Raw genomic sequence first — 12,183 nt, 5'->3', positions numbered from 1 at the left:
CAGTTAGGAAGTGTTTCTCTATTTGCTGTATTCCTGTTGGATCTGTGAACCTAAACCCTGCTCTCCAGCAGAGCCAGCCTATCGAAGGATGTGTCCTCTGGGCAGCAGCCACAAAAGACAGGGTGCTGGGTGTTTATACAAGTTCCTTTCTTGGTGACACCAACAATGTAGGGCATGGCAGAGGGAGAGTTTGAAGATGGTACCTGCTGGCCTCTACGCTATCTGGAGATGATTGCAGGCGGCCCCTAGATGTGTGTTTAATTACAAGCTTGCCCCTCTGGTTACAGGTGTTAATATAAGCTAATAGGCCTCTTCCACAGAACAATAGATGTTTTGGTCTGCCTCATCATTAGTCCCTGGATAGGTAGCTGGTTAAGAACTCTTTGTTACAGTCCTGTGGGACCTACGAGAGCTCTAGGGGTTACCGGAGCTGATGATCAAAGGACATCCCCTGGGCAGCAGCTGCAAAAACTGGGGCTCTACGTGTGCATTGGCATTGTTTTCCGGCAGTACCTGCAGCCTGGAAAATGGCAGAAGGAGAGTGTGAAGGTGGTTCCTGCTGGGCTCTGCAGTCTTGGGAGAATATTTCAGTAGGCCTGCAAATGTGTGTTACTTAGAATCCTGCCCCTCAGGCTGAAGATTTAAGATAATTAGATAAGCCTCTTTCATAGAAAGATTGGGGTTGCATTTCATTCTGCTTTCTCTCACTCCTGTCCCCTGCCGGGGTAGCTGTTTCAGAACTCTTTTTCTGTTTGTTACAGTCCTATGGGACCTACAAATGCAAGGTCTGAGCCTGGAACCTGTTGCCTGCCAGAGCTAAGTAATCAAGGGTGTCCCCTGGGCAGCAGCCACAAAACTCAGGGCACCAGACATGTGCACGGTCTCCTTACTGGGAGATACTAGTTACCTGGAGTGGGTCGGAGGGTGAGCACAAAGATAGCACCCAGTCTCTGATGTCTCTGGAAAGGATTAAAGTTGATCCTTTAATGTGAGTTTAATTAGAAGCCCCAGGCTGCAGATATAATGATCATAGGCTTCTTTTACAAAAAACTTGGGTATTTCAGTGGGCTGCCTCATTTGTAGACCCTGAGTTGTAGCTACAGGGAGCCTGTGTGAGCCCCTTAAGAACTGTTGCTCAGTTTTCCATAGCCTTGTTATTCTCATAGACACAAGTCCCATTGGCATACAGAACTTGATGTTTTATTGTTGTTGTCTGTCAGGTGCAGGTCTTAAAAGGTAAGGTATTAGTTGTAGGGTTCAAAGCACTTGCTCTTCAGGGAGAATTTTAGAGTTGTGGGTTCCCTCTGAATTGTGGGTTGCTATCAGCCCATGTCAGGATTTGTGGTGAAATTGTGCCTCAGCCTCTCCAACTTTTTTTTTAAGTTTTTTTTTTTTTTGTTTGTTTGTTTGTTTTAATACTCTGTCCACCCAGCATGGGGCTCAAATTTATGACCCTGAGATCAAGAGTCACACGCTCTGGTGACTGAGTCAGCCAGGACCCCACAACTTGTTTCCATGTGGATTTTTTCACATTCCCCCATTGTGAAGGAGTCTTTTAACTAGTTTTTGGGTTTTTTTCAGAGGAAATTGTTCTGTATGTAGCTGTAGATTTGGTGTGTTTGTGGGAGGAGGTGAGTTAAGCATCATTCTCCATTGCCACCTTGAACTAGTACCAATTCTAAAGGAGTAAGGTTTGGGGTGTCTGAGTGGCTCAGTCGGTTGAATGTCCAACTTCGACTCAGGTCATGATATCACACTCATGGGTTCTAGCCCCATGTCAGGGCTCTGTGCTGATAGCTCAGAGACTGGAGCCTTGCTTCAGATTCTGGTTCTCCCTCTCTCTCTGCCCCTCCCCCACTCACGCTCTGTCTCTCTCTGTCTCAAAAATAAACATTAAAAAAAAAGAAAAGATGGGGTGCCTGGGTGGCTCAGTCAGTTAAGCTGCCGACTTCAGCTCAGGTCACGATCTCACGATCCATGAGTTCAAGCCCCGTGTCGGGCTCTGTGCTGACAGCTCAGAGCCTGGAGCCTGCTTCAGATTCTGTGTCTCCCTCTCTCTCTGCCCCTCCCCCACTCGCATTCTGTCTCTCTCTCAAAATAAATACACATAATAATTTTTTTTAAATAAAGGAGTAAGGTTTAAATATGACTGTTAAAAATAGGAAGGTAATCACTAGAGAGATGGAGACACATGGAAGAACTTCAGAATTCACAGAATTTGCCATGTCACACCAGGAAACCTAATGAAGTGGGGAAAAAATGCTTAACCAACTGAGCCATCCAGGTGCCCCAAGAAGCTGATTTCTTAAAAATCAAGATTCAAAGAATATTAAATTGGAGAGAGAAACATGTAGAATATAACCAAATTTTGAAAAAAAAAAAGATAGGAGAAGATATACATAAAATATATAGTGTCAGAGTAAAGACAGTATAAATGCAATAGAAAATTCATTCTAAAACAGAAGAAGAGGCAATACTGAGTTACTGATCCATACCAATTATGAAATCCAGCTTGGCAGGCATTGTGAAGTCTTGCTCGCCTGGATTATGGGGGGAAATTCTTTGAACAATTTAGTTTTTTTCTCTTTGGAATGATCTTTTCTGTCATTTATCCTCTATAAACAGATCTGAGGTGGGTATTGGTATTATGTGCTTCCCTTGGTGTATATATAACTTTCTCAGCTTGTGTGTGGTGCAAGTCTGGGGCTTGCATGCTATTTAAGAGTTGAATATATAATACTTTCTAAATGATTGAGTAGTAGGATTAGAGAAAAGGCTCTACTGCATAAAGTTATTCAGGAACCTGAGCTGGTGGGGACTTTGCTGTCATTAACTGGTGGTTTTCATGTTTCTAAATGTATGTTCACATCAGATGGCAGAAGGGAAAGAGAAGTGGGAGGTTTTAGGGAAAATTTTTATGGGTGAGGGGTAGCAGTGGCATATACCACTTTTGCTTATGACCAGAATTCAAATCACATGTCCAAACAGACTTCAGAGGAGGCTAGGAAATGTACTCTAGCTCTGTGCCTAAGAGAAGAGGGAAACAGTTTGGTAAGCAGCTTTCTCCTTTATCCAATTTCCTTTATCGTACTTAAAACACTTTATCCTACCATCAGAGAATGTATATTTTTTTTGTAAGTCCATGATACACTTGCAAATATAATTCATGTAGTGAGCCATAAAGAAAGTTTAAGAGATTTGTCTAAGGAGAGATTCATAGTCACATTTTCTAATAATTCATTAAGTTAGAAATCAACAACAAAAACAACAACAGAAGATGCTTAACCTCCCGTACTTTGTTGGAAATTAAGAAACATTCTGGTTTTTAGTGAGAAAAAGACTAAAAGAAAAAAAAAGTGAAAATAAGAAATTACATAGAAATTGATGAAAATCAAAATCAGTGGTTTGTTCTATACAAAAATATATACTTCTGAGGGCCTTTATTATTTAAGAAACCTGAAAATAAATAAATTGATATCCAACTTAAGAAATTTAGAGAATAACAATAAATCTCCAAATTACATTCATATATTTGTCTTTTGAACTGCATTTACTATGATTACTTCAAGACTTCTCATAAGTTTCTTAGCAAGTGTCTATTCTGTTGCTTACTGTTTCAAAACCTATTAAATTTTGTTTACTTTATTATTCATCACAGGCAAATTTTTCTTTGTAGTATTAAAGTAATCTTTGTTGAATTAATGTGAAGGAAAAGTACTGTAAGATGAATTGGTGGGATTAAGAGGGAGATATGAGGGGGTATTACTGTTTATACTTGGGAGTTGTTAAAATTTTGTTTTTCTTCTAGATTCCGATGGAAGAAGGAGGAACTTGTTCTTTAAAAGACAGGCCAACATCTAAGAAAATCTGTAAGTATAACTATGAAGTGAATTTTATTCTTTAAAATGAACTAACATTTAAATGAAAATCAGTTAAGTTTTAAATGTTTTTTTTCAGATTTATGCCACCAAATATTTCATAGATATGTTAGAATATACTAGTATTACACTTATTTTTATTATATATATTATACATGAGTATATATAATATATATGTACAGTTTAATGAATAATGAAACTGATACCCATATATGTACTTTGTAGCTTAAGAAATGTATAATCAGAAATTTTGAAGGTTTTCTCAATTGCATTTCCAATCCTGCCCCCTAGAGGTAACTATTATCCTGAATTTATTTTTTGTGATATCACACATAGACTTTTTCATTGCTTAGTTTTGAACTTTTTACAAATTGAGGCCAACTCTACATATTTTTGTGATGTTGTTGTTCACCCACTAATGTATTTTGAGGTTTGTTCACTTTGATACTTTTGACTCTGGTACATTTCATTATTTGTTTACTACTATATCGTTTACTACTATTTTGGGAATGTACCACAGCTTGTTTATACATCCTCTGGCTGTGATTATTTAGGTTGTCTTGAATATTTTGATATGATAAGCATTGTTGCTTTGGCAATTCTTGACATTTCTTCTGACACATGTGTATAAAAATTCCTCTGTGATATAGTTTTACAAGCAGAACTGAGTAGTCATATGGTATGAACATCTTCACCTCATCCAGGTAATGCAGAATGTTTTCCAAAGTAATTGTGCCATTTTAAACTTCAACTAGTGAGAGGTAGGAGTCTTAGTTGTTAAATATTGTAACACTGGGTCTGGTACCTCATCGTTGGCAATCTGGTATTGCATTGTATTTTTAATTTATATTTCTCTATTAATTAGGTTGATTGGCCATCCATGTTTCATCTGTGAAATGCCTTTCATGTTTGTTGCCTGTGTTTCTTTTAAGTTGGGCTTTCTTTATGGGATGTGTCTTTTATATACCTATATGTGTATATCCCTAGATATTAACTGTGTATAGCAAATACTTCAGATTTGAGTGGTCTTTTTATTCTATGCTGTCTTTTTATTGATAAAAGTTTCTAGCACTTTTTATATATTCTATGATAGAATGATTCTTCAGGATATGTAGGTCTACTAGGATACCTAGAAATCTTTATGGACTTTTTTTCTTTTGGAATTAATTTAATCTTTAGAATATGTAACACATTAGTGTGGTTGCAATCCTTATCTTTGCTGCCCTATTTCCTTCTGCATCAGATGAGTAGCTGCTTTTTGTTGGTTTACGTTTTATCATTCCAGGTTTTTTTCCCCCAAAATACAGCCTAAAAATTTATAAACACACATATACACATGAAACTTAGTTCTTGCCTTTCTCACTCTAAATGTAATAGTAGATTTTTTATTTAACATAGGATATTTCATAAATTAATTGAATATATTAATTTATTTAATAAAACATCCTGAAGTGTTCTCCATGGTAATATTAGACATTTTTTCATCCTTTGTTTATGACCATATGGTAATCCATAATATGGATGGATTATAGTTTATTCAGCTAATGCCTGTTGATGGATGTTTGGGTTGTTTCCAGGATCTTGTTCTTACAAATAATGTTGCAATGAAAAACTCTGTGCATATGTTGCTGAGTTGTGGAGGTATATTTTTAGGGTAATTCCTAGGAATGGGATTGCTGAGTCAAAGGAGAGATACACTTTTTTTTTTCTGGTTTTATTGAGGTATAATTGGCAAACAAAAATTGTATGTATTGGAGCACCTGGCTGACTCAGTTGGTAGAGCATTTGACTCTTGATCTTGGGATCATGAGTTCAGACCCCACATTGGGCGTAGAGATTAAATAAGTAAATAAATATTTTAAAAAATTATAGCTAATTCTCACACAATTTTTTTTCTTCTTCTTTTTTTAATGTTTATTTATTTTTGAGTGGCAGAGAGAGCACGAGCAGGGAAGGGCAGAGAGAGGGAGACACAGAATCTGAAGCAGGCTGCAGTATACAGCCTGAGCTGTCAGTATACAGCCTGATGCGGGACTTGAACTCAAACTGCGAGATCGTGACCTGAGCTAAAGTCAGACGCTTAACTGACTGAGCCACCCAGGCACCCCTCTTTTGTTTTTTTCTTTTTTAATGTTTATTTATTTCAGGGAGAGAGAGCGTGCAAGTAGAGGGCCAGAGAGAGAGGGAGAGAGAGAATCCCAAACTGGATTGGTGCTCTCATTGTGGAGCCCAGTGAGGGGTTTGATCTCATGAACCATGAGACCATGACCTGAGCCGAAATCAAGTCGTGTGCTCAACTATCTGAGCCACTCAGGTGCCCCTCAGAATGCTTTTGTTGATTTTGCTATATCTTTGTTTCAGTAGCCAACTAGCTACGGTTGCAATTAATAAACAGCTGTCATTCCAACATGAATGTTACTTGATATTTTCATTTAAATTAATGAGTATAGGGGCACCTGGGTGGCTCAGTAGTTTGTGTCTGACTTTAGCCCAGGTTGTGATTTCACAGTTTGTGAGTTCAAGCCCCACGTTGGGCTCTGCGCTGACAGCTCGGAGTCTGGAGCCTGCTTTGAATTCTGTGTCTCCCTTTCTCTCTGCCCCTGCCCCACTCACACTCTGTCTCTGTCAAAAAATAAACATTAATTTTTTGTAATTAGTGCAAAAAAAGAGAAACAATGAAGATGCATGTTGAAAGTATACTCTTTCAACAATGAAAAAAATACATTGTAAATGATTCCCACAATCAAGTTAATTAACACATCTACCACCTCATATAGTTACCTTTTTGTGTGTATGTGGTGAGATACTTAAACTGTAGCTCCCCTGGGCATTTTATTTATTAATATTTTAAATTTTTTAATGTTTATTTTTGAGAGAGAGACGGAATGTGAGCAAGGGAGGGCAAGAGAGAAAAGGAGACACAGAACCTGAAGCAGGCTCCAGGTTCTGAGCTGTCACCACAGAGCCTGATGGAGGGGCTCGAACCCATAAACCATGAGATCATGACCTGAGCTGAAGTCAGATACTTAACTGACTGAGCCACCCATACCACCCCTATGTGGTGAGACACTTAAAATCTATTCCATGCTGTACATGAGATCCTCAAAAGTTATTTCTCACATCTGAACGTTTGGTTTTAAAAACATCTCTTGATGTTTTAGAAATTTCTATTAATTAAATAACTGTCTCTGGTCTCAACTGTTCTTTTCATAGTCAACATCTATAAAATTCTTTTTTCTTTAAGAGCTATAGGTTGCCTCTTTGCTATTTTTGAACCTCTGTTTATTTACTATACTAAAAATGTTGCTTTTCTCAGTGAAAGAGGAATTTTCTATAGAAATTGCATTCTTTTATAAATCGAATTGTTTATAAATGTGGTTTGATCATCAGCCAATTTAAATTTTCATACTTTTTATCACATATATTTTATGTTTCAAATTTAAATTCTAGTTAGTTAACATATAATGTAATACTGGTTTCAGGAGTAGAAATTAGTGATTCATCACTTACATATAACACCCTGTGCTCATTACAAGTGCCTTCCTTAATGCCCATCCCCCATTTAGCTCGTCCTCCTATCCACCTCCGCTCTAACAATCCTCAGTTCTATATAGGTAAGAGAATCTTATGGTTTGTCTCCCTCTCTGTTTTTATATTAGATATTTCCTTCCCTTCCCCTATGTTCATCCCTTTTGTTTCTTAAATTCTACATGTGAGTGAAATCATGGTATTTGTCTTTCTCTGATTAACTCATTTCACTTAGCATCATAAACTCTAGCTCCATGCGTGTTGTTGCAAATGGCAAGATTTGGTTCTTTCTGATGGCTGAGTAATATTTCATTATATATGTATATGTATATATATATATATATGTATATATATACATATATATGTGTATATATATACACACACACACATACACACACACCACATCCTCTTTATCCATTCATCAGTCAGTGGATATTTGTGCTCTTCCCATAATTGAGCTGTTGTTGATAATACTGCTATAAACATGAGGGTGCATGTCCCTATTCAAATCTGTATTTTTGTATACTTTGGGTAAATAACTAGTAGTGTAATTGCTGGATCATAGGGTAGTTCTACTTTTAACTTCTTGAATAACCTCCATACTCTTTTTTAGAGTGGTTGTACCAGTTTGCATTTCCACCAACAGTGCAAGAGAGTTCCCCTTTCTCCACATCCTTGCCAACACCTGTTGTTTCCTGTGTTGTTAGTTTTAGCCATTATGACAGCTGTGAGGTGAAATCTCATAGTGTTTTCTTTTTTTTCTTTTGAGAGATAGAGGGCACAAGTGAGTGAGGAGCAGAAATGGGAAAGAGAGAAAATCCCCTGAGGGGCAGAAAGAGAGAGAGAGAAGGAGGGCCTTGAGTTCACCTGAAGCAGGACTCAAGCTCACCCCAATGCAGGACTCGAACTCATGAACTGTGAAATCATGATCTGAGCTGAAGTCAGATGCTTAACCAACTGAGCCACCCAGGTCCCCGTCTAATCATGGTTTTGATTTGTATTTCCCTGATTATTAGTGACGTTGAGTATCTTTTCACGCGTCTGTTGCATTTCTTAAGTCTTCTTTGGAAAAATATTCATGTCTTCTGCCTGCATCTTGACTGGATTAATTGTTTTTTGGGTGTTAGTTTAATAAGTTCTTTATAGATTTTGGATTCTAACCCTTTATCAGATATGTCATTTGCAGATATCTTCTCCCCATTCTGAAGGTTGCATTTTAGTTTTGTTGATTGTTTGCTATGCAGAAGCTTTCTGTCTTGATGAAGTCCCAGTAGTTCATTTTTGCTTTTGTTTCCCCTTGCCTCAAGAGGTAAGTAAGGTAGTAAGAAGTTGCTACAGCTGCTATCAACCTGGGGATGCCTGGGTGGCTCCATCAGTTAAGCATCTGACTCTTGATTTCAGCTCAGGTCATGATCTCACGGTTCATGAGTTTGAGCCCCACATAGGTCTCTGAACTGACAGTGTGGAGCCTGCTTGAGATTCTCTCTCTGCCCCTACCCTGCTTGTTCTCGTTCTCTCTCTCTCTCTCTACCTCAAAATAAATTTAAAAAACTTTAAAAAAATATGTTACCTGCATTCTCCTTTAGGATTTTGGTGGTTTCATGTCTCACATTTAGGTCTTCCATCTATTTTGAATTTATTTTTGTGTATGGTGTAAGAAAGTGGTCTAGTTTCGTTCTTCATGTTGCTGTCCAGTTCTCCCAGTATCATTTGCTAAAGAGACTGTCTTTTTTTCCATTGGATACTCTTTCCTGCTTTGTCAAAGATGAGTTGGCCATACGTTTGTGGGTCTAGTTCTGGGGTTTCTATTCTATTCCATTGGTCTATGTGTCTGTTTTTGTGCCAATACCATGCTGTCTTGATGATTACAGCTTTGTAGTAGAGGCTAAAGTCTGGGATTGTGATGCTGCCTGCTTTGGTTTTCTTCTTCAAAATTACTTTGGCTATTTGGGGTCTTTTGTGGTTCCATACAAATTTTAGGATTGCTTGTTCTAGCTTTGAGAAGAATGCTGGTGCTATTTTGGTTGGGATTGCATTGAGTGTGTAGATTGCTTTGGGTACATTGACATTTTAACAACCCATGAGCATGGCATGTTTTTCCATTTCTTTGTGTCTTCTTCAGTTTCCTTCATAATCTTTCTATAGTTTTCAGCATACAGATCTTTTACATCTTTGGTTATGTTTATTCCTAGGTATTTTATGGTTCTTGGTGAAATTGTGAACGGGATCAGTTTCTTTATTTGTCTTTCTCTTGCTTCATTATTGATGTATAAAAATGCAGCCGATTTCTGTACATTGAATTTGTACCCTGTGACTCTGCTGAATTCATGTTATCAGCTCTAGGAGTCTTTTGGTGGAGTCTTTTGGGTCTTGCATGTAGAGTATCATGTCTGCAAAAGTGAAAGTTAGACTTCTTTGCCAATTTTGATGTCTTTTATTTCATTTTGTTGTCCGATTGCTGATGCTAGAACTTCCAACACTATGTTAAACAAGTGGTGAGAGTGGACATCCCTGTCATGTTCCTGATCTCAGGGGGAAAGCTCTCAGTTTTTTCTCCCATTGAGGGTGATATTAGCTGTGGGCTTTTCATAAATGGCTTTTATGATGTTTAAGTATGTTCCTTCTATCCCAACTTTCTCGAGGGTTTTTATTAAAAAAGGATGCTAAATTTTGTCAAATGCTTTTTCTTCATCGATTGATGGGATCATATGGTTCTTATTGTTTCTTTTATTAATGTGATGTATCGCATTGATTGATTTGCAAATGTTGAACCATCCCTGCAGCCCAGGAATTAATCCCACTTGATCATGGTGAATAATTCTTTTTATATGCTGTTGAATTTGATTTGCTATCTTGTTGAGAATTTTTGCATCCATGTTCATCAGGGATATTGGCCTTTAGTTCTCCTTTTCTTTGGGGTCACTAACTGGTTTGGGAATCAAGGTAATGCTGGCTTCATAGAATAAGTCTGGAAATTTTCCTTCCATTTCTATTTTTTGGAACAGCTTGAGGAGGATAGGTATTATCTCTGCTTTAAATGTCTGGTAGAATTCCCCAGGGAAGCCATCTGGTCCAGGACTCTTATGTGGTGGGAGATTTTTTTTTTTTTTTAATATATGAAATTTATTGTCAAATTGGTTTCCATACAACACCCAGTGCTCATCCCAAAAGATGCCCTCTTCAATACCCATCACCCACACTCCCCTCCCTCCCACCCCTCATCAGCCCTCAGTTTGTTCTCAGTGGGAGATTTTTGACAACTGATTCAATTTCTTTACTAGTTATGGATCTGTTCAAATTTGTATTTCTTCCTGTTTGAGTTTTGGTAGTTTGTGGGTATCTAGGAATTTGTCCATTTCTTCCAGGTTGTCCTGTTGGCTGGCATATAATTTTCCATAGTATTCTCTGATAATTGCTTATATTTCTGAGGGACTGATTGTGATAAATCAATTTTCCTTCATGATTTTTTTTTCTAATTGGGTCCTCTCTCTTTTCTTTTTGAGAAGTCTGGCTAGGGGTTTGTTTTCAATTTTGTTTGTTTTCAAAAAACCAACTCTTAGTTTCATTGATCTGTTCTATTGTTTTTTTGGATTCTCTATTGTTTATTTCTGTTCTGATCTTTATTATTTCTCTTCTACTGGCCTTGGGGTTTCTTTGTTGTTCTGCTTCTATTTCCTTTAGGTGTGCTGTTAGATTTTGTATTTGGGATTTTTCTTGTTTCTTGAGCTAGGCCTGGATTGCAGTATATTTTCCTCTTAAGAGTGCCTTTGCTGCATCCCAAAGGGGTTTGGATTGTTATGTTTTAATTTTCATGTGTTCCATGTATTTTTTAGTTTCTTCTTTAATTGCCTTGTTGACACATTCTTTTTTTAGTAGGATGTTTTTTAACCTCCATGCATTTGAAGGTTTTTCAAACTTTTTCCTATGGTTGATGTCAAGTTTCATAGCATTGTGATCTGAAAGTGTCCATGGTATGATCTTATTGAGAGCTGTTTTGTGACCCAGTATGTGATCTATCTTGGAGAATGTTCCATGTACACTCGAGAAGAATATGCATTCTGCTGCTTTAGGGTGAAAAGTTGTAAATAGATCTGTCAAGTCCATCTGATCCAGTGTATCATTCAGGGCCATTGTTTATTGATTTTCCATCTAGATGATCTATCTATTTTTGTAAGTGGAGTATTAAGGTCCCCTGCAATTACCACATTCTTACCAATAAGATTGCTTACCAATAAGATGTTTGTGATTAACTGTTGTATATATTTGGGTGCTTCCAAATTTGGTGCATAAACATTTATTGTTAGCCCTTCTTGATGGATTGACTTGTAATTATTATACAATGCCCTTCTTCATCTCTTGTTACAGCCTTTAGTTTAAAATCCAGTTTGTCTGATATAAGTATGGCTACTCCAACTTTCTTTTGACTTCCAGTAGCATGATAGCTGGTTCTCCATCCCCTCAATTTCAATTTGAAGGTGTCCTCAGGTCTAAAATTGGTCTCTTATAGACAGAAAATAGATGGGTCTTGTTTTTTTGTTGTTTTTTTGTTTTGTTTTTTTATCCATTTTGATACTCTGTCTTTTGATTGGAACATTTAGTCCATTTATATTAAGTGTTATTATTGAAAGATACACGTTTAGAGTCACTGTGTTATCTGTAGGTTTCATGCTTGTAGTGGTGTCTCTGGTCCTTTGTGATCTTTGTAGCATTCCACTCACTGAGTCCCCCTTAGGATCTCTTGTAGGGCTGGTTTAGTGGATGAATTCCTTCAGTTTTT

General features: G+C 37.4%; 1 protein-coding gene across 2 annotated transcripts in view; it reads left to right on the top strand.

The window, feature by feature from the left end:
- The window catches only part of REDIC1 (regulator of DNA class I crossover intermediates 1), a 54,445-nt gene that overhangs the window by 35,217 nt on the left and 7,045 nt on the right, over positions 1–12,183 (top strand). For both annotated transcript variants that reach the window (XM_040488427.1, XM_040488428.1), the window contains one exon: positions 3,809–3,869. In XM_040488427.1, the coding sequence (XP_040344361.1) occupies positions 3,809–3,869 (61 nt within the window). The remainder of the gene's footprint in view (positions 1–3,808; positions 3,870–12,183) is intronic.

This window comes from Herpailurus yagouaroundi, unplaced genomic scaffold (assembly GCF_014898765.1).
Source record: "Herpailurus yagouaroundi ecotype Mexico unplaced genomic scaffold, PumYag 166, whole genome shotgun sequence".
Classification (NCBI taxonomy): Eukaryota; Metazoa; Chordata; class Mammalia; order Carnivora; family Felidae; genus Herpailurus; species Herpailurus yagouaroundi.
The sequence above is the reverse complement of the archived record's forward strand: the minus strand, read 5'-3'. Positions and strand labels throughout refer to the sequence as shown.